A 22876-nucleotide genomic window follows, 5' to 3' on the forward strand; every position below is an offset into this window, starting at 1 on the left:
AAATGCCTGCATGCCGTGCCAGTCACATCCCCCTCCCAGCCACATGACCTGCACACACCAATAATTATAAGATTGCTGCATGGTGGCCACTGCTTGTGTGTGCAGCTTACAGAGGGAAAGTAGGTGCAGGGAAGAAAAAAATGGCACATTTTCACCTGCAACTGGCAAAGCACTACAAAATCCAGCCTGGACAGTTAAAAACCAGCCAGGTGGCAACCTTACCAGCATCCCCTGGCATAGGAAACAGGACTGGGTAAGAGGTGGTGAGGCCAGAGCACCACTGTATTCTGGATATTCTCAGTCATTGCAACAGCCTCTTGGGATCATAGGCACCTAGAGAGAATATAGGACAACCTTGAAGTTGCTCTACCCTGCCCTAGAGACTAAACCAGACCCTGACTCATCTCAAAATGAGGGATAAGCAAAGTGGTTTGCCTTCCTCTTTGGGTGCTGAGCTGTCTAGAGCTCAGCCACGCCTGAAAATTCATCCCATTGCCTTCTCTTTAGCTATTTTATGGACACGTACACATTATATATCTCATGTTAAAGGGGAGTACTCAAGAGTCAAGAAATGCCGAAGAAAGGGTTAGGTGGATAACTTTAACTCTGCCCCCTTGAGCAAAACCTAGTATAATATTGCCACAGATGAGAAGATCAGATGATGGCTACCACAGAATACAATATACTTAGTTCTTATAGAGAACCATATACCCTTCAAAAGCAGCAAAGAGTCCTGTGGCACCTTATAGACTAACAGACGTATTGGAGCATGAGCTTTCGTGGGTGAATACCCACTTCTTCGGATGTATCCCACGAAAGCTTATGCTCCAATATGTCTGTTAGTCTATAAGCTGCCATGGGACTATTTGCTGCTTTTACAGATCCAGACTAACACGGCTACCCCTTTGATACCATATACTCTTCAAGGTACTGTCTCTATAAACATTAGCTAATTTATATACCTGTGTGTGTTTACATACACAAACACGCCATCTAGAACAGCTGAAGTGAAGATCAAGCAAAATACACAAACCCACACCTATCTAAAACACAAACACAGATTCTCATGAGTCATTAATAACCACCTCATAAATTACAGGGTTTTACAAAATATCATTACTGGAGATGATTCACTTCAATAGACCTGAAATGCACATACATAACTCCCATAAGTAAGTGATAAGAGTTGTTTGCTAGCCTTCACACGAGACTGGAATCCCCAGGCCTGGATTTACAGAAATGCTAAGCGCCCATGGCCCCGCCCAACCAGAGTCGTGGGAGCTCTGGGTGCACGGCACCTCTGAAAAAAATCCAATCCAAAGATTAGCTGGGGAGGACTAAAACATGGTTACAGTATGCAGTGAGCACCTGGGGGGTGGGGGAGCCTGCTGAGGAGGTCTTCATGGCATAAGGAGTTCAAGAATCCATTTCTACCTCCATACCACAGGGATGTGAGAACCATCCTCTGGGCTGCAGGGAACACTTATGATTCCTGGGTCACTGCTCCTGGAGGGAATGACTAGTTGAGCTATGCAGTTCAGGCACCACTGTCCCTTCCACCATTCCTTCCATGTTGCCCCATCAGTCTCAAGACTCCCCTTTCCCCCATACCTGAGCTGGGATATAATGAGCCCCTGAGGCAATCAGTTTCTTGGCACTAAGTGAACCCAGTCTTAACTGCACTGATTCCGTGCTCAGCGTAAACACCGCTCCCTGAAATGGGGCAGGATTAGCACATGCCCACAGATACCAATGAAACAAAACTCACAGGCAATGAGCTCAAACCTGCACTCTCTTCTTAGGAAAAATGCTCACAGGATGCAGGGTTGGGCCCATCTGACTGATGTAAGTTCTACACAAGGTGCTGCCTTTCTTAGACATATGTGTACATTTGCTCTTCTGCAGTGTCTTCTTTTCCCTCTAATGAATTAGTCACCTTCATAGCACTTCATATCACATTTTGCTGCAATATGGTATTGGACAATTCGCCTCAAAACCAGAAAATAAAACCTAGGGGCAAACATAACAGGGGCCAGGCCTACTTACCAGCTGGAAGGAAGCAAGGAATATGCAGCCAGCAGCAGCTAATTACAAAATGGCCATTTTAGGGCTGCAGCTGCCTCATCCTGCCAGATTTAAAAAGCCTATCCCTCAAAAAGGCATGCTGGGAAAAAGAGGGAAGCCCTACAGTAAGAGGAAGTGGGGACCGGACAGTTGCTAAGAAAAGCTTTGCATCGGTGTATCTTACTGTGGCATTACAGTATTATACGTATTTATAAAGCCTGCCTATGAAGCGTACATGGGTCATAGATGTATTTTTACATTCCATTGTTTCAATTGGGGCTGGATTCTGCAAGGTATGAAGCAACCTGAACTTCCGCGAGGTGCTCAGCGCCTTGCAGGAGTGAGCCCTTACTTGGGAGACGCAGCATGCTCCAGGCCACATGGAACGGGACTGAGACTTTGAAGCTCTGGGCTGTTGTCCCAGATCTTCTGCTAGCCCGTGTGAGCCAAAGGAAGTCACATCGCCTCTCTGTGCACCAGTTTCCCATTCTACCTGTCGTCTGTGTTTATGTATTTAGATTGTAAAGATTTCAGGGCAGGGATGGTCTCTTACCATGTGTATGTGCAGTGCCTAGCACAATGGGGCCCTGATCGCCATTGGACCCTGTTGGCACTACCATGATACAAATACTTCATAATAACAGCAGTGCCCTAATCCTGCATGGGTAGACCCCTGTACCCCCACTGAGCTCATTGCAGGATTGAACCCTACAACTACAAAGCACACACTCCTACCACCAGTCACTAGGGCCCAGACCATGGAAAGTATTTAGGTGCCTAACTCCATTGTACAGCCCACACTGGGGCTCGTGCCACTGCATCTCTACTGTTATTTTCAGCTGTGCCAGCTAGAGTAAAGCTAGCACAGCTACCAGAGCTGCTATCACAACTCCAATTCCAGTGGAGATTTAGCCTTAGTCTATGAATCGGATCGATGTTTTGCCTTTAAATTTTGAGTGGTGGAGGAAATATAGACAACAAAACACAGGATTTTGATGGCACTACAGAGTTCTCAGCCACTGCTGCTGCTTGCGTTTGCCATGACACCGTAAAACTTTAGCTCATCACTTTGCAAAGGGAAGCCCGGTGACAACTGGGTACATTCAAAGAAGGTCCTTGCTGGATAGAAGTGGTGAAACCAGAGTGAAATAAGAAATATGTAAGACTGAGCCTGCAAGCCCTCTGCACACAGACCTTCTATTGAAGACAACAGGAGTTCTGTGCATGTGATCAGGCTTTAGATTTGATACTGAAAAAAAAACAGGCTACAGCTCATGTTTCACAAAGATTTTAAAATATGGCACGTTAGACAGAGTGGTTATGTGAGTCCAAGTAATCACACCAATTATGTAATTTGATATAATTGTGGTAACAGTTTACTAAAAGTTATTCCAAAAGCTACACCGGAAGACCATGATGGAGCCTAATTCTATTTTCACCTATGCTGGCACAACTCAGGAATAACTCCACTGAAATCAATGGAGTTACACGGATGTAAAAGTGGTTGCTACAATTGTGAGAGACCAGGGAAATCCATCGTTTGAATAGAGATCCTGACCACTCAAGAGGCAGGTGCTATTTCCTGGCCAAACACCAAGGCATGTAAGTAAATTGCCCCTGTATATTCAACCTTCACTTCTTAGTTCTAAACTGATGTGTAATATTGTCATACTCTGTTAAGCAGTTACTGATTCCAATCCAAAAGGTGGATGCATTTTAATGGTGAACAGAGTACTTATAGAGAGAGAGAGAGAGAGGAGAGACTGAGGGTATGTCTACACCCAGCCGCTAATTCGGCGGCTGGCAATCGAAGTTCTGGGTTCGACTTATCGCGTCTTGTCTGGACGCGATAAGTCGAACCAGGAAGTGCTCGCCGTCGACTGCGGTACTCCAGCTAGACGAGAGGAGTACCGCGGAGTCGACGGGGGAGCCTGCCTGCCGCGTGTGGACCGAGGTAAGTTCGAACTAAGGTACTTCAAACTTCAGCTACGTTATTCACGTAGCTGAAGTTGCGTACCTTAGTTCGATTTGGGGGGTTAGTGTAGACCAAGCCTGAGACAGAGAGTGAGAATCTGTGCTTACTTGCACTAGAGTGTATCAGTGGAGTTACTCCAAGCTGATACCAACATTAGTGAGAGCAGTAACTGCTCTGAGAGAAAAATCTTTTGCTCTACGAAAGAATCTTGAAATATTTTGTAAAGTGCTTCACAATCTTTTGAGCAGAAAGTCACTGTCCAAATGTAAGTTATTGTTAAGAAGAATAAATTCATTAAGCATAAATCTAGGCGTTTCAAAGGACCATAGGGGAGTTGGGCACCTTACTCCCTTTGACACAACTGTGTATGTTTTTTTTACTAATATTATAGATCTGTAGTCAGTTGTGACAAAGTATATGAAGTTTAACCCTTGCTTTTCATGATCTGTCTGTACTGATTTTCATCTTCATGTTATTGCTGTGTGAACAGACGATGCAGCACATACATTGTTAATTTCCATTGCTGACTTCTTCTCTCTCACAAGAAAAGCAGGTGAGGCTTGGATGATTTCTGAGCAATTATCTATTACCAGCGGAAATGCACAGTGTGCAAAGTCGATCCATCGTGTGTTCTGTTGATGCACCACATAGCTTCATGCCTTTCACAGAATGCTCATTAACACCAGTGGGAATTCCATGTAGGGAACTTAGTTTTTACTTCTGTTAGAATATTTTAAATGATGAAGGAGCATGGATTTCCAGCTCCAGAACCTCACTGCACCAGCAGGACTGAATAATAATACTTAGCATTTACAGGGCCTAAGCCAAAGCCCATTGAAGTCAATGTGAAAGGCTCCCATTGATTTCAATGGGCTTTGGATCTGGCCCACTGTGCACTTTTGCAAACATTAACTAAGCTTCACAACACCTGCTGTGACCTACGACCTTTGCAACACCCGCAGATAAGTGCTATTCCCACGTTATAGCGAGGGCAACCTGAAGCAAAAAGATGACGACCAACATTTCCAAAAGTGGCCTGTCATTCTGGGTGCCTCTTTTTCTGGGTGTTCAATTTGAGACACCTGGGGCCTGCTGTTGAGAGGCGCTGAGTCCCTACAACTCCAGCACCTCTGAAAACTAAGCCCACAGTGTCTCAAATTGGCACTCAAAATCAGAGCCCACTTTTGAAAATGTGGGTCTAAGTGATCCCTGGGCTGGGTCAGTGTCAGTGCCAGGATTAGATCTTATGATTTATTAGGCCCCTTCTTTGTGCGAAGACCAATAACTCATTCCACACCTAAGAGCAAAAGAAAGACATTGGGTAAAATGTTAAAGTGCTTACATGACTTGGGACCCCAAATCTTATTTTCAAAAGTGACCTAGGCCCAGATCCTCAAAGGTACAGAGGTGCTTAACTCCCACTGATTTCAATTTAGATGCCTAAATCGCTTTGAGGATCTGGGCCCAAGTCATTTAATTATAGAACCTGCTTGCTTAACAACTGACTTTTGAGCATCCCTTAAGTGGTGCTTGAAGACAGATTTCACGGCATTCAATTAAACACATGAACTGAAAATACTTCTCTGACAACTGTTCAGGTGCCTGTAAACAGGACCGGTGCAAGGAAGTTTCACGCCCTAGGCGAAACTTCCACCTTGTGCCCCCAACCCAGCCCTGTGGCAGCGCCCCGCCCCCCCTCCACTCTGAGGCCCTCCCCCCCCCCCCGAGGAGCCGTGCGGCAGCTCCCCACCCCAGCTCACCTCTGCTCCGCCTCCTCCCTGAGCACACCGCCCCCGCTCTAATTCTCCTCCCCTCCCAGGCTTGCGGCGCCAAACAGTTGATTGGCGCTGCAAGCCTGGGAGGCGGGAGAAGTGGAGCGGCGACCGCACGCTCGGGGAGGGGGCGTAGGAACACTGTAAAAAAAAATTTGAGGGCACCGCTTTTTGGCACCCCCAAATCTTGGCACCCTAGGCAACCGCCTAGTTTGCCTAAATGGTAGCACCGGCCCTGCATGTAAAGCTGGAAAAGCATAATATATGATTTTCAGGCCAGGATTGGGGCCTGACACCAGACTTTGCTGCGGTGAGCAATGTTAATACAGTCTAGGGTTGCTAAACCTCCAAGATTGTCCTGGAGTCTCCACTAATTAAAGGTTAATCTTTAATTAAAGATTATGTCATGTGAGGAAACCTCCAGGAATACGTCCAACCAAAATTGGCAACCCTTCTACTAGTCTCATGCTCCATCTTACCCACCCTCCTCACCCTTAATCCAGAGTTGTAAATTATATGTAACCAAGCTCCCAAGGAGGGGACATGCATAAAACCTCATCCAGTTTTCAATCTTTTTATTTACTTAATCTGTACACAAATGCAAAATACTTCAACAGCAAATCTAAGTGAAACTTGTTTGGTTTTAAATTACTATGGAACAGAACCTAAAAGAAACTTTATTAAATAAACATAAAAAATGGATTTAAAGGATGTACATATTGTAATGTATTCTACAACAGTTGTTTTTTCACTATACGTTCCATGTGCGTACGGTATAGAAAAGACATTGAATAGAACAAACAGAATCCATTTTGTACCCTGAAAGAATCGGTAGGCCTTGTGAGGGATTGCTCAGTACAACTACATGATATATGATGGCTTTGCCATCTCATAAAAATTATAACTAATATGTTGGCCTCTTTGGTTCCAAAATTTATGTATAATACATTTAAATGTATTCATTTTTGCTGCTATAAAAATAACTTTTTTTTTCAAATGGCAGGTTTTTTTGACTAATCATGCAACTAAATCAGTGCAAACATTAAAAGCAATCATTCGCTTTAAAAAAGAAGCAAAAGATTTAATTTCAAGTATAAAAAAATATAAAAAAGTCATATCATAAGTCCAGTTTTGTCTAGTATGGGTCAACACTTTAAATTGCATAGCTCATGCGGCACCTGTTTACCTAGATAGTGAGCAAAGATAAGTGCACTATCAAGTACCACTTTTCAAGGCATTGAAATCTGCAAGTGCTATAATATGTGCATTCAAGCAGTTTGCAAGTGCTATGCTGTATCTTTATTTTCTGATCTTTATGGCCATCCTTGACACTTCCTGGAAAAGAAATTCAAAGCACTCTCCTCCTTTCCAAGACTTGTTAAAATGTTCTTCACCTGTTATTAAATGCACAGCATTTTTCAGAATGTCTCCACCATGTTACTGTAATTCCTTTTAGGGTTCATTGGTTTAGTTGTGGTAGCATTTGTTTTTGTTCGTTTGTTTTTCTCCCACATTACATGTCCTTGCGGAGTCTCCTGCTGAAACACACAGATTGCAACTTTGATTTTTTGTTCTTTTTTTGTTCTTAGAACAGTGAGATGCTAATGGTCAGCACAATCCAGATATGACAGAAAAGCCCCTTTTCAATGGCACAACAGACACAGGCGTCCATGGATTTCTAGCAGTCAGTTAAAGCATCAAATAATGCCAACCAAACATGTGATTTAGAAGAATACAGAAACAGTCTCAGAATTACAGAATTACAGTAGCTGCTTATGTGTATCTCTCCCTCTCTCTCTCATGTTACCACTTACTGGAAGTGCTGTTGGAAGATAAGGATATGTGTGTTGTTTATATTAGGAGATTTTTAAAACCTGCATAGGCAGGTGGACTGTGGCTTCCCTTTGGACCTAAGAGGTGATGGTCATTTTTAAGTTTGGTGATTTTGACACCTGCGTGCAAGAATATATTATGTTCTCTCTTTTTTGTGTTCTTTTGTATGAGCACATAGAGCTCATTTCAGTCCAACTTCCCAGGCAGGTAGGGAAACAGCTGCTTAGCCATTCACTTGTACTGGCAGGCATTTTAGTTATGTTGTCACTGGTGATTGACTTCCTGTTACTTGTATCGTGTGTGTGTGTGTGTGTGTGTTTGTGTGTGTAAAGTATTTCATAGCATTAGTTTATAAGTGGTAGAATATTTAAATGTCCAAGATCCACAAATTGCCACTGTCCTGACACCGATGTAAAACTTTTTTTTTTTTTTGCCAGACTTTTCCACAGTGACTTAACACCGATGCCTGGATACACAGTGAAACTTCCTCCAATACCATCTAGTACGGGAATGTTCTCTTTCTCCCCCCGGAAACACACCTTAAATCAAGCACAACCACATTCTTCCACAATCATATTGGGAACGTCCCTTTTCACAATGTTGTATTCATCATCAAAGTACAGCATTGACATTGTGCTAAGTTTGGTTGGAATGCAACAGGAGTTCACGGTGCCTGGGTTCAGCCCTCGCATGCGGTACTGATTCACTACCGCAGTGTGAAAAGAGGAAGCTGATCCCGGGACTCCAGCCAAGTAGGCTGGGCAGCTCCCTTCACAGTAATTCCCATAGTAACCTGATGGCGCTATGATCCAGTCATTCCACCCAATGAGTCTAAAGTCAATGTAAAACTGTTGCCTGCAACATAGATTGGTCCTGCCATCACACTCCAGGCCTCTTTTCCGGATCCTGTGTTTGTTGTCAGCTAAGCGGGCTTGCACCACTAAAAAAGGCCGGTGGGATTCCTCCCCGGGGTCCACAAAAATTGGCAGCACTGAATACTCGTCACAGCCCTCACATTGAACATCCAGGTTCAGTCTCCTTTCTCCTTTCTCAAACAGAGCCTGGATCGCCTCTGTCATGGGAAAAGTGTGCCAACCACTTCTTTTGAGATCAACTTTCTTTTCAACCACATTCCACTTGTTGCTAGTGTCCAGGTCTTGGAAACAGACTTTGACTCTTACTTTTCGCCTGCTGCCTTTCTCTAAGACATATGGAAGCAGCTTCAAGTAAAGCCACAGGCTGGCTTGAACGACAAACAAGTTCTGGTTCCCTTCATTTGAGATGAAGAAATAGAGGCGGACTCTAGATGAGGCCAGATCATCTGCAAGAGAAGGAGAGATCAGCAACATTAAGTCAAGAACAAAATGTACTATTTGCGCAATTCTGGATTCAGAAACAATGCTAGAACATAACTGATCAAAACTGCTGGGAGAATTTATTAGCCAGGAATAATGCACTGAATTAAAGGTCCAGAATTTGTACGAGAAAATACATTAAAAAATGACTTCCCAGAGCAAAAATCTAACCTGGCTATAGCTGAATATGTCAGATCTGCAGAAAGCAACACAAATTCTTTAGAGCCAGAGAGATTCAAGCAGGGTATCAGAGTACCCTGAAAAGTACAGCATTTGTACCTTAATATCTACTAACTAGTTTAGGAAAAGGTTCAGCTTTCAGATACCTTTTGGTTTTTACAGGATAGGCTTTTTAGCAACCAGTGAAGCTTCAGTGACTAATGAAGGATTTTGTTACAATTTTCCCATATGCTAATCTTACTTAACAGATAGCATGCAAAACACCAAGGAAAGTGTTCTCAAAAGCATGTCCACTTGTGCAAAGGGTTAAAACTAATCTAGATCTACTCTTCTGAAGTAGCAGGGTATCGCCCATCAGATTTTGATCTCTGCCTTCCCTCCCCCCCCCCCCCCCAATAAATTCTAAAAAGAGGTCAAATAAAGCAGCCGTGGTCATTGTAATATCCTTCTGGTCTTAATGTCAGAATTAAATGAGTGAAACCATCACTGATATTCCACCCAATGTCTAGCTTTAATACATTATTTGCAACCAAAAGAGTTCACTGCATGAAAGGTACCAGAACCAGGGCCAGCGCTTCCATTTAGGTGACCTAGGTGGTCTTTCTATTGCCAAACACCAATTTTTATCCCTTTCGGTTGCCCAGGAACCTTTATTCTTTTTGTCCATCTATACATCTTTCAAGGGTTTTGTATAGTTAGAGTCTAGTGTGTCACCCCAGATCCCTTCAAAATAGGTCTGTTAGGCCCAGGCAGTGTATATAAGGTTTCTGGTACCTTATCATGTTTGCTGTGTCTATATATGTTTTATATAAAACAGATTTGGAAGGTGTTGCAAAAATAAGTGATTGTCAATTGAGTACTGAATAGAACTGCAATCCCAGCAGTGATGTCATAGCATTAGACTTTTAAGAAAATGGTAAAAAAAATAAACTGCAATAAAAATCAATGCTAAAAAAATCCTGTTACATGTCAACACACAACTTTTCTATAAACTGTGATCACAGTGAAAGGAAATCAACAGCATAGTATCATTGCATCAGTACATATGGCATAAGAGCACCTAAGAGATATAGGTCTATATATTACTTACGAATATGTAGACCTATAAATATTTATGTGAATATAAACAGACAAGCACGTATCTATTTCATTTATACACAACAGATACTGTAAATGTATATGCTTTTGATAGGTAGTTGGGTAGATGCAGTAGATGGATGGGCAGTACACATACTAATAGATTTTGTAGTTGGGTGGGTAATCAGATACCCCAGACAGAGAGAAATAAATTTAGTGATACAGCAGATTGTTGGAGGGATTGAGGGATACAGCAGGAAGACAGGCATGTACCTATGGTAGATTGACAGTGTAGATGGATATGTAAAGGACATAGATCTAGTGGTTGGATGGATGGATGGATACTGCAGGTTAGATAGACAGATACAGCAAATGGATCAGATGGATGAACAGGTGCAATGGCTGGATGAATAGGACTGATATGGTTGATGGACAGGTATTGTGGGTGGGTGGATGGATGGATACAGTGCACATGTGGATGGATGAATGACAGCCAGAGCAGATGGACAAACATAGTACATAAAAGGTGGAACATAGTAGAAGATGGATAGATTAAGTGGAAAGATGGACTGAAAGAGTGAGTGGATAGATCAATAAAGTGTGTGGATGGATGAATGCACTAGGTGGCTGGCAGATAGAGAACATGGGTGCAGGTGAAGTATGGATAGATGGGGTGGGTAGGCACAGGGGCGGCTCCAGGCACCAGCGCACCAAGCGCATGCCTGGGGCGGCGAGCCGCGGGGGGCGGCCTGCCGGTCGCCGTGAGAGCGGCAGTCAGGCTGCCTTCGACGGCATGCCTGTGGGATGTCCGCCGGTCCCACAGCTTCGGCGGCAATTCGGCGGCGGGTACGCCGAAGGCGTGGAACCGGCGGACCTCCTGCAGGCATGCCGCCGAATCCGCGTTACCAGCGGACCTCCCATGGGCATGCCATCAAAGGCTGCCTGACTGCCATGCTTGGGGCGGCAAAATACATAGAGCCGCCTCTGGGTAGGCAGATGGATGGGTGCAGTGAATGTGTACAGTGGATCAATGGGTACACTGGAAGGATGCAACAGAGGAGGCTGAAGGACATACAGACACGGGATGATGGAACAGACAGGGCTGTAAGGCATGTGAGTGGTGGATGGATGGATGGAGCGAGCAGAGGACATATGGAGGGAGGAGGTGAATGGATATAGCAGTGGGGCTGGAGGTTGTGGGTGGATGGATGAGTATAGCAAAGGGGGTGGATGATATGGTGGTTAGATGGGTAAAGTGGATGTGGTGAATGGATGGGTTGGTGTAGCAGAGGAATTAGAGGATATAGAGAGATGGATGGAGTGGATAAGTGAGGGTTGCAGAGCTGGTTGAAGGACAAGTGGAAACGGATGGGTTGATGGATGAATCTGTCAGTCAGGCAGAGGTGATGGATGGGTGACTGGGTATAGCAGAGGGGGTTGGATGGCATGAGTAGAGGAATGGCTGTAAAAGAGGAGGTGGGGAAATGGAGGTAGCAGAGGGGGTTGAATGGCATGTGAGTAGAGGAAAAGAGGATAGATAGATGGATGGAATAACTTGGCAGGGGTGGATGCAATGGTGTGGCAGAGGGATGGCTGGCATGGGGCAGGTGGATGTGATGATGTAGCGGAGAAGTGGATAGCATGGGGCGGGCAGATGGAATATTCTAACAGATGGGCGGATGGCATGGGATGGGCAGATGGTGTGGTGTAGCAGAGGGTGGATGGCACGGGGCAGGTGGATGGCATAGGGTGGGTGGAATGATGTAGCAGAGGAATGGATGGCATGGGGTGGGCGGATAGATGGATGAAGAGGGATGGGTGGACAGACGGATGTATGGATGGACTGATGGGTGAAGCCGGGGAGTGGCTGTCATGGGATGAATGAATGGGTGAAGAATAGGGGTGGCAGGCATGGGATGGATGGAGGGATGGGTGAAGCAGAGGTGTGGATGGATGGATGCATGCATGCATGGACGGACAGGCGTGTGGGGGGGGGGTGAAGCAGATGGGTGGCTGCCATGGGGTGGATGCATGGATGGATGTGGGAAGCTGAGGGGTGGATGACAAATGGATGGATGGGTGAAGCCCAGAGTTATCTGCCATAGGATGGATGGATGAAGCAGAGGAGTGTCTGGCATAAGGGAAATGGATGGATGGACAGATGGGTGAAACAGAGGGAGGGATGGGATGGGATGGACAAATGGATGGGTGAAGCAGAGAAGAGGATGCATGGATGGCCAAAGCTTAGGGTGGCTGGCCTTGGATGGGTGGATAGATGGACAGATGGGTGAAGCACAGGGTGGCTGTCATGGGATGAATAGATGAAGCAGAGGGATGGATGGACAGATGGGTGAAATAAAGGAGTGGCTGGCCTGGGGTGGATGGACGGGTGAAGCGGAAGGGTGACTGGGATGGATGGACAGATGGATGGGTGAGGCAGAGGGCTGGCTGGCATGGTGTGGATGGACAGATCAGTGAGGCAGAGGAGTGGCTGGGTGCAGATGGACAGATGGGTGGGTGAAGCAGGGATGGCTGGCCTGGGGTGGATGGACGGATGGTTGGGTGAAGTGGAGGGGTGACTGGCATGGAGTGGATGGATCATTGGACAAGTGTGTGAAGCAGAGGGGTGTCTGGAATGGATAGATGGACAAACAGAAGGATGGGTGGCTGGGTGGGATGGATGGGTAGGTGACATGGACAGATGGGTGGGTGAAGCAGAAGGGTGGCTGGGATAGGGTGGATGGGTGAGTGATGTGGAAGGGGTGGCTGGCATGGGATGGATAGATGAATGGATGGATAAGGCAGAGGGGTGGCTGGGTGGGATGGATGGTAGGTGACACGGAATGGTGACTGGCATGTGGTGGATGGACAGATGGGTGGGTGACGCAGAGGGGTGGCTGGCGTGAGATGGTTGGATGGATAGGTGGGTAGGTGGGACGGACAAACAGGTGGATGACACATAGGGGTGGCTGGGATGTATGGACAGGTGGGTGGGTGATGCAGAGGGGTGGCTGGGATGGATGGATGGATGGTTGGACAGGTGGTTGATGCGGAGTGGTGACTGGCATGAGATGGATGGACAGAAGGGGGTGACACTGAGGGGTGGCTGAGATGGATAGCCAGGGGGATGGGGTGGCTGGGTGGACCGATGGACGGATGGTTGATGCAAAGGGGTGGTTGGCATGTTGCGGACAAATGGAAGGGGATTGACATGGTGGTAGGGCTGAAACGGATGGCTGGGGGATGGACCGACGGACAGGTGGGTGACATAGGGTGAATGAATGGAAGGGGTGACACAGAGGGGTGGCTGGGATGGAGAAGATGTGTGGAAGGGGGTGAGGCAGAGGGGTGACTGGCATGGGGAAGATGAATAGAAGGGGGGTGGTATGGGGTGACTGGGACAAGGTGGACGGATGGAAGGGGGTTGAAACGGAGGGGTAGCTGGGATGGGGAGAGTGGATGGAAGTGGGTAACGTGGAGGGGTGGCTGGGACGGATGGCCATGGGGTGGTTGACACGGGGCAGACAAATGGAAGGGGGTGATGTGGAGAGGTGGCTGGGACAGATGGCCAGGGGGATAGGGTGGCTGGCACAGGGTGGACAGTTGGAGGGCAGTGATGCAGAGGGGCTGGGACGGATGGCTGGGGGGACGGGGTGGCTGGGACAGATGTCCGGAATGGGATGGGTCGGTTGGCATGGGGCGGACGGATGGAAGGGGGTGATGCAGAGGGGTGGCTAGGATGAATGGCCGGGGGTGGGACTGGGTGGCCGGCACGGGGCGGACGAATGGAAGGAGGTGATGCAGAGGAGTGGTTGCGGGGGGTGGGATGAGGTGGCTGGCACAGGGTGGACTGGTGGAAGGGGGTGACACAGAGGAGTGGCTGGGTCGGATAGCTGAGGGGACGTGGTGGCTGGCTCAGGAAGGATGGATGGAAGGGGGTAATGTGGCAGCGTGGTTGGGACGGATGGCTGGGAGGACGGGGAGGCAGAGATGGATGGCCGGGGGATGGGGTGGCTGGCACCGGGCGGATGGGTGGAAGGGGGTAATGCAAGGGGTTGGCTGAGATGGATAGCCGAGGGGACGGGGTGGCTGGCACAGGACAGATGGGTGGAAGGGGGTAATGTGGCAGCGTGGCTGGGACGGATGGCTGGGGGGATGGGGTGGCTGGCACAGGACAGATGGGTGGAAGGGGGTAACTCGGGGGCCCGGGGTGCCTGGGATGGACCAACGGCCGGGTGGGTGAGGCAGAGGGGTCGGGGGAACGCGGTGCCCACCTGTCTCGGCGAAGCTGATGATCTCGGACACTTGCTCGTGCAGCGGGGGACCGCCGCTCGCCTGCCCGTCCAGGCTGGGGATCTCCACCCGGCCGTCCTCCCGCACCCTGCCGGCATGCAGCTTGCGCAGCGCCGTGACCATGGCCGCCTTGGGCACGGCGTGGGTGATGTTGGGCCGGTCCCGGAGCTGCAGCCGGCTCAGGATGTGCCGCTTCACCGCCTCCAGGAAATCCCCGTCCACCTTGCCCGGCTCCTCGGGCCGCCGGAAGCCGCAGGACGTGCAGGTGTCCTGGGGGGCGCCCCCCGCGGGTGGTGGCGGCGGAGTCGGGGAACTCCCGGCGCCCACCGCCAACCAGCAAGCCACCAACGCGGCCAGGACCCCGCTCCAAGCCGCCCCGTCCATGGCGGGCAGCGGGCGCTGTCGCGGGGGCAGAGCTGGGGGCCGTCCCGATCCGCTGCAGGGAGCCCAGCTCAGTCCCGGCCGCCGGCAGCTCCGCTCAGGTCGCTCCCGGCAGCAGCGCCCGGGGCAGGGGGGCGGGGGCAGCCAAGCTGGGGGGGAGGGGTAGCAGCGCCACTAGGGGGGCGGGAGCCAAATTGGGGGGCAGCGGAGCGTAGAGGCGGGGCACTAAGGTCTAAAGTAGGGGCAGCAGGCTGAGGAGAGGGGATGCAGGGAGAGCCCGGTCTGGGCGGAGCAGGCTGGGGACAGGAGGGGCCGGGGGAGCCCGGTTAGGGGTCAGGAGGTGCCAGGGGAGCCCGGTTAGGGGTCAGCAGGCTGGGGACAGGAGGGGCCGGGGGAGCCCGGTTAGGGGTCAGCAGGCTGGGGACAGGAGGGGCCGGAGGAGCCCGGTCTGGGCGGAGCAGGCTGGGGACAGGAGGGGCCGGGGGAGCCCGGTTAGGGGTCAGCAGGCTGGGGACAGGAGGTGCCAGGGGAGCCCAGCTGGGGGCAGGAGGTGCCGGGGAGCCCGGTTAGGGGTAGAAGCAGCAGGCAGGTTGCAGGGGGCACCGGTCGAGGAGGAGGGAGGGAGGCTGTAGGGGACAGCAGCCGCCCCCGTGGGGCGGGGGAGCAGACGGAGCTCCAAGCACAGGGCACGCGGAGCAAGTCCTGCGGCCGGCTCACTCCCCAGCGCACATCCCCAGGGCGAGCCGAGCCGCGCGGCTGCCTGTCCCTTGGCGGAGGCTCTCAGTTCTCCAGGTCCCGCCGAGCCGGGGGCGAGCTCTCAGTCTGGCGTCATCGGGGCTGAGCGGGGAGAGGGACCCGGCCGGGTTACGTGCAATCCAACTGGTACCCGGCGGGAAGGAAACCAGGCTGGTGCCCCGCACCGCGCCCGGCAAAGCCACGCCACGGGCGCTGGGTGCAGGGCGGCTCCGCTCGGTCCTCTCGCTGGGCAGCTCCCCTGCAGCCAGCTCACGGGAGTGGGAAACCAGATCCACACATGCCACCCCTTCCCTTCCCGCCCTGCTGTCGGTCCCGGCTCGGCTCTAGCGTCCTGCCGGGCTGCGCTTCCCTCGGGCACAAAACGAGCAAATCCACCGGCTCAGAGCAGCGCCTCGGCTCGCCTGTCCGGCCGCCCCTCCCGCGTCTTCATGGTCAGCGCGGCTCCCCCGCAGCGGGTTGCGCTCTGCCTGGCCCGGGGGCTGGAGGGCTTTTAACGCGCCTGTGGGTCCGGCTCCGAGCCGCAGCCTGCGGGGGGTGGGGGAAAGGCTTGCTGGGGGGAAGCGGCTCGCTCCTCACTTATCTGCCGCTGGTCTCCGCCTGCTCACCCCCCCCCCCCCGAAAAATCACGACATTGTGCCACTTTCTCCTGAAACTTTTATACAGGAGTGAAAACCACGTGGGGACTTTTCAACGTACACCAGGGACGCCATAGGCTCCGCGCTCGTGAGCAGATTAAGCCTCCGGCCCCCTAGGCTAGTGCAGCCACTTCCTGATGTGGAAATATTCGCTATGCCGGTTCTTAACACCCCCCCCCCCTTCCATATGCCTTTAAAGCAATGCCCCCCATTGGCCAGTTTGCTGCAATTACCCCCCCCCACACACACACACACACACACACACGGAGAAGAGCCGGACACGCGGGGACCCTGCAGCACTGTGGGGGGTGTCACCCAGGCAGCGCTCCAGGGGCTGTGGCAGGTGGGGCGATCAGGGGGACCCCGTGGCGGGCAAGTGTCAGGCAGGCAGCGGGGCTGAGGCTCCGGCGGGAGCTCGGGGGGATAACGGCAATCTGGTCCCCCTCAGCGCCTCGGAGAGAGCCCTGCGGTGCCTGCGGCAGCCGCCCGCCTCCCCTCGCCCTGCGCTCTAGGGACGCGCTCGTAGGGAGCGAGTCTCCTCGGGGAACCCCCCGGCTTAGGTCTCCACCCGGTGCCCTGGAGGGCAGGACGGGGACCGCTCTGGCTGCAATGCACAGAGACTCCCCCCCCAACTCTCAGCACCTGACACAAACTCGGGTCCCGCTAGCTGGGGTCGAGGGGGGTGCACCGGGCGGCTGGGAGGAGACTAGACGCAGAGGGTCTCTCCTCTGGCTCAGCAAAGGGGACCCACCAACCAGCATGTCACACAGCAACAGGCGCTCCACGGGACCCGGCCCCAAGCCGAGCGCACGCACACGACTATTAACCACCTGCCGCGTCCACACAGCGAAACAAACCCAGCCCTCGCTCGCCTGCCCAAAGCCCGTGCGAATGACACACCGCACACACTGCCCGCCACCCCCACCGACATAAGCTCCCCCGGCACGCACAAAGGCCGGCACGCTGCACACACTCACAACCACACAACGGCCCCCCCCCCGCGCGCGCCACACAAACAGGCGCACGGCATGTACTCTCCCACACAACCCCACAGGAAAAACAACACAACATACACCCTGAGTGCACACCAGAGCTACGCTCCCACCCAGCACCCCGCCCCACAGCAGGGCTCCACACCTGGGTAGCACACACACCCCCAGCAGTCACACACCGCACCCGCGCGCGCCACACCACACTGCTGACCTTGGGCGGTGCGATCCTAGCGCATCCGCCAAGGGCTCACCTGGGGTGGACAGGGCCGGTGCTTCCCCCCCCCCGCTGGCTGCTGCCCGGTGGGTTTCACGCCGTGCCGGGGCGGGGTGAAGGCTGGCGGAGCAGGTAAAAGCGGCGCTGCTGGGCACAGGCACCTCCAGTGTAGGGGTAGGTGCAGCCTCCGGCGTGGGAACGCTGGGGAAAGGGCGCCGCCTGTCGCTCGCGGCTGGAAACGGGCCAGCTGGCCCAGGGCCGCGCTCTGCTGAGCAGCTTGGTGACGGTGTCTCAGGTTGCATCAAGGGGACAGAGGGTGATGATGATAAATAATAATAGCACCCAGTAAGTGTGACATTTCAGTTAATTAGTGTCTTGCTCGTAGCTCATCCTTCACTCGGCCAATTAGCGCTGTTCATCTAAAGGGCTCAACACAATTATTTTTCTAGATGAAGAAACTGAAATACAGAGGAGGCGAGGGGAGGCTCCCCTTCCCCCCCATGTCCAGACGTGGTCTCTCAATGTGGGTGATCAATTTGAGACACCTGGGGGCTGTACAGGAGGGAGCCTCTTGCAAGCCTGTCCCATGGTGGGGAAGATCCATCTAACATTTAAAGGCTGGGAACTAGCAGCACACCCCAGAGCAGATTTTTTCTTCACCAAAGAAGCTTTGTTGTCATTTTGCCAGTGATACAAGAAATGCCAGGTATGTGTCATGAGGTAATTGGGTCAAGTGTAGTTGCCCTCCCTGTTACAATGTGGGCTAATCTCTGCCCAGCACTGAGTTTGCTCAGTTGACACAAACATATTCGATCACATCTGAACACCATACTCATTGCCAGGGGAGGGATGTTGGGGCTCTCAGAGTGCTGTTAGGTATTACTGCATGGACAGCTAACCCCTGCAGCAGGTTCTAACCTAGTTAATGACTGCAAACCATTTGTTTTAATTCTATAGTCTGTTTCTGGGGGATTTGGGAATATTTTGCTCAACATGTTCTTAAGTATTAACAAAATCAATAACTTGATCATCTCCTTTGATGTTCATATTACAAATACAAATGTTAATGTTTTAGTCCACATTTTTTTTTAAATACTTGGACTGGCAAAATACTGACCTACTACAGACTATTAATGTTTTAAGCTATAAGGAGGAAGGGTAGTCTTGTCATTAAAGAAAGAGCTGATCAGGAATTTTTCAAGTCAACTTTTTTCAAAATGCCATTTAATTGAAACTAAAATTTTGAAATCCATTTGACAACATTTTCAGCCAGCATGTCTTTCACATCTACAGTGGAATTTCTGGTCAGAAAGACTCATCCCATCCCAGTGCTTTTGGCACTCACCTGAATTGTGGGAGATCTAGATTCAAGTCCCTGCTCCCTGATTAATTCAGAGCACTTAAGTCTCCCACATTCCAGGCAAATGCCCTAACCACTCTGTCTGAGAGAGTCTCTCTCAATCTCTTCTGTTGGAATTGTTCAGCTTTGAATACATAATTATATATCAAGTAGGCCAGAGAAAATCCCAGATTTGGAGCAAGAATTTGAAGCCAGGTCTCTAACATGAATGCCTTAACCACTGGGTTACAGCCTAGTCTAGATTCTTGCTTTGTCTGAAAAACATTTGGAAATGTCTGTAGTTCACAAAGTGGAATTCTTGTTTGTCAGCCAGCCCTAAATTCAAGCACAGCATTGGGACACAGGAGAGCTAAGTTCACGACTCTGTCACAGGTTTCTTGTGTGACCTTGGGCAAGTCACTTAAACTTTTTGTGCCTCAGTTTCCTATTTGTAAAAGGGGAATAACAAAACTTCCTGTGTATGTCTTGAGTATTCCAGGCAGGAACTGTTTACTATGTACAATGCACAATAGTGCCATAACTGGGGCTGGTTGGTGGGTCCATATGCTACTGTACTACAAAAACAATTTTTTAGAATTTAGAGGATATTTTTGTTGTAACACATGCTTTCTGCTTGTTGTTCTATACCATAAATTAAGAGGGACTTGATTCTGTAATTCAGACTCATATTGCAACCCTGACCACTTTGTTCATCATGTATTTAATGTTAATATAGTCTGATTTCACTCAGAGGATTGAAAACTAGGAGTAAATCCATCAACAGAATTGGAATTACATCAGTGTAAAACTGCTGTGAGATCCAAATCAGGTGTCTCCTCCCTACCCCATCAGTTTTTTTAATGGAAAACCTAGAATGTAAAAAAAGAAATAATGTTAAAAATCCAATCACTTTAACATTCTGTAAGCTAATAAGAGAACATGAATGCAATAAGCTTAGTCCTTCTCCTGTCAAATTAATTACGGTGGAGCTAAGGAGAAAACAACAGACCCAGCAGTAATGGCTGGTTCACAGAGATCATTTTCAAATGTAAAATGTGTAAACATTTTTAGAAGGCTCCATTTCACATTTGCAATAGTTGAAGGTTGCAATCCCAATCCCTCACAATTTGAAAACTTACTGTTGTCATTGGCCTAAGTGGAAATGAAATGCAAAAAAGGAAATAATGGCAGTGGAAATAATTAATGACATTCAAAGGTATTATTTTTAACCAGGTAATCTCTCGCTCACCTTGGTGGTGTGTGATGGAGTGTGTTGTTTGCTTGTTTTATCAGTTGAGGATATTTTGCTTATTATTGAAAAGGTCCATGTTATATGGGAATTACTTTCTATGTGTTAATAAATATAATCATTTAAAATATGTTGAACAATAAATAATCTTGAATACAGGGCCTTGAACAATCCACATCCTCTGGGTTTCCTTCTAGATAAGAATGTAATTGAATCACGGATGCAGTCAGTCACATGATTGAAGAAAACCCTGCAGGGGAAGCAATCCGGGTTATAGAAATAAAAGTGTCATTAGTCTCCTAATCCCACTCAGAGAGCAATACCTACTGATTGATTCATAAAGCTCTGTTAATTTCAAGTCTTCTCAGTTTTCAGCACTGTCCCTTGGGCATAAACTTGTTGCATATGCACAGAAGCTGAACTATCAGCAGGATGGTTTTTTCACACTGCTGAGTTTTCTCTCTCTCTCTCCTTATATGCTATTTGTTCTGAGCTAATCTGAACAAGGATGAATTTTCACACACACCTTCTCCAACTGGCTTGAATCCAGCTCATTCAGAGTCATGCTTTCCCATACATTAAATTCAAATTGAAATGCAAGAAAACATTAACTGAAAAGGAAAAGATTTGTTCCTGATGGGGAAATTTGTATCTAATGAGGGAAACCTACCTTGAGAGGGTAAAATGTGTTATCTTATGAAAGGACACTTTTTGTGGGGATTTCAAGATCACAGCTGGATCTTAGCTCCTATATATTGCTGATGATTACGGACTGACTCCTCAGTGGGTATAAATCAATACTAATGTCAATGGAGCCATGTTGATTTACATCTGCTGAAGCTCTGTCTCTATGGCAGTAAGCTACTATTGATGTATTTTGATAGCCTGCATATGAATCAGTTTATGGACATTTTCCTCAGGCGGTGGCAAACAGAAATCACATTTATAAAGGCTGATGAAGTGCCCAGGTATCAATAATTTCTGGTATGAGGTGGGTTAAAGGAGCAATTTGATACTGGATGCAAATCTGGAGCCCTCCTCCTTAAGTTTCATTCCTGGTTATATTCCTGATAACTGGAAGTTACCTGGTAACAGGGCAGCGTGGTTCCAATGTGCAACTTTAGTCACTTAAAAAATGAATCCTGCAAAAATGGAAAAGTCAATACCCACCAAACATTGATGGCTGGCTCAGTGCATGGTTGACCTTGCAGTTAGTGAACACCTGGCATTCCACAGACGGGGAATGCCCAAACAACTGAAAGCAATTGGGGATGACATTTTAGAGGTCCATGATTAATGTAGCTCCTTAAGAGAGAGATGTCGCTTCATCTCCCCACACTTTATCCTAACCTTCTTTACTTCCTTTGTGTAGGATTATGAATCCAGTACTTTGGTCTATTCATTGTATTTGGGGAAAAAAATTATTTATTTATATATATATAAAGGCAGATTGAGGGCAATTTTTCACCTTTCTGAATCAGTAGGAGGTTCAGAGAACAGATACCATCACAGGGGAGATCCTCAGGCTGTGTGAAATTGTCATAGCTAAAATTGTGGAGCTGTGACAATTTACAGCAAGTGAGAATCTGCTCCATGTAGTCTTAGAGTACCTTTCATGCCAAGGCTCTCAAAGCACTAATATTCATTAATTGACTCTCCTAACTCCCTTTGAAGTAGGTGTTTAACTCATTGTACAGATGGGTAAACTAAGGCACGGAGATTAAGCATGGATAATGCTTCATATTGCAGGCCTTGTTTACACTTGGAAAGGTTTTCCAATATAGCTATACCCTGGCAAAAAAAAAAGTGTTCTTGCAGGTATCACTTTTTTCCGAATAAAATAAACTATGTTGACAAAAGCACCTTTTTGCTGGTATAACTGCATCTACATTAGGGATTTTACAAGTATAGAAATGTCACAAAAAAGAAGTTATGCTCCTAACTGACATTATTATACTGGCAAAAGCTTCTAGTGTAGAGTGGCGCTTAAAGCATTTAACCAAGATGGTTATGATGATCTTGCTGTACAGTTTGAGAAACTGAGGTGGCGGAGGGGCTGGTGGTGTTACATGGTACCTAGGAGAGGAGAGCAACTTGATTCCTGCCTTTCTCTCTCCTCACATTAAATTGTATACTTAGCCATCAGCCTTCTGATCCCCAACTACACACAGCCCTTTAAAAAGCAACACTGGTGGGATTTTCTAAACTAAAGCATCTGAATGATTTAGGAGCATGAGCCACATTGAAAATCATTGAGGCACTTCTGAAAATGCCACCCTCGATGACCTGGGAATTTTCTGATTTGTCAGAGAGAGAGAGAGAGAGAGAGAGAACTGAATGACAAACAGATAATAAAAGCTCATGTGCCTAAACAAGCGCCTCCTCAGCGTGACAGTGCAGCTCTCAGGGGACTCCTGACAGAACACTGGACAGCATTAACACAGACGTTCCTTCCTGCCTTCCTTCCAAAAGGAGGCATCACATCCCGAACATCTTACACTTCGGATATGCATCCGAAGAAGTGGGCTGTAGCCCACGAAAGCTTATGCTCTAATAAATTTGTTAGTCTCTAAGGTGCCACAAGTACTCCTGTTCTTCTTCTTACACTTTCTGTTGCTCATCTTTGAAGTAACAGAAACCCAAGAGATAAAAAGGGGAATGTCTTTCCTGCAGCTAAGAACAAGCAGGTGTAATGAGACTGACTGATGTGGAAGAAAAGCCAAGGGGCAACACTTCATTCTGGGCATTACTGAGTTTTGAG

The 22876-nt window shown here is 48.7% G+C and overlaps 1 protein-coding gene across 2 annotated transcripts; it reads right to left on the reverse strand.

The window, feature by feature from the left end:
* Positions 1–6381: 6381 nt before the first annotated feature.
* INHBB (inhibin subunit beta B) lies at positions 6382–17616 on the reverse strand. Of its 2 annotated transcripts, XM_054044127.1 has the most exons (3): positions 17565–17616; positions 14531–16211; positions 6382–8965 (listed from the first exon to the last, which is right to left on the reverse strand). In XM_054044127.1, exons 2-3 carry the CDS (start codon positions 14931–14933, stop codon positions 8190–8192), a joined length of 1179 nt encoding a protein of 392 aa, XP_053900102.1. In that variant the 5' UTR covers positions 14934–16211; positions 17565–17616; the 3' UTR covers positions 6382–8189. The 2 variants fall into 2 exon arrangements, with proteins under 2 accessions (XP_053900102.1, XP_053900103.1); XM_054044128.1 differs by lacking the exon at positions 17565–17616 and having other exon boundaries at positions 14531–16218.
* Positions 17617–22876: the final 5260 nt, after the last annotated feature.

The sequence above is a fragment of the Malaclemys terrapin genome, chromosome 11, assembly GCF_027887155.1.
Source record: "Malaclemys terrapin pileata isolate rMalTer1 chromosome 11, rMalTer1.hap1, whole genome shotgun sequence".
Lineage (NCBI taxonomy): Eukaryota > Metazoa > Chordata > Testudines > Emydidae > Malaclemys > Malaclemys terrapin.

Bases quoted from the DNA above. Each gene is read 5' to 3' on its own strand.
- INHBB (XM_054044127.1), bottom strand. From the start codon at position 14,933: ATGGACGGGGCGGCTTGGAGCGGGGTCCTGGCCGCGTTGGTGGCTTGC. The intron at 8,966-14,530 runs GTGGGCACCGCG...CTTCTCTTGCAG, and splicing joins CATCAGCTTCGCCGAGACAG to ATGATCTGGCCTCATCTAGA.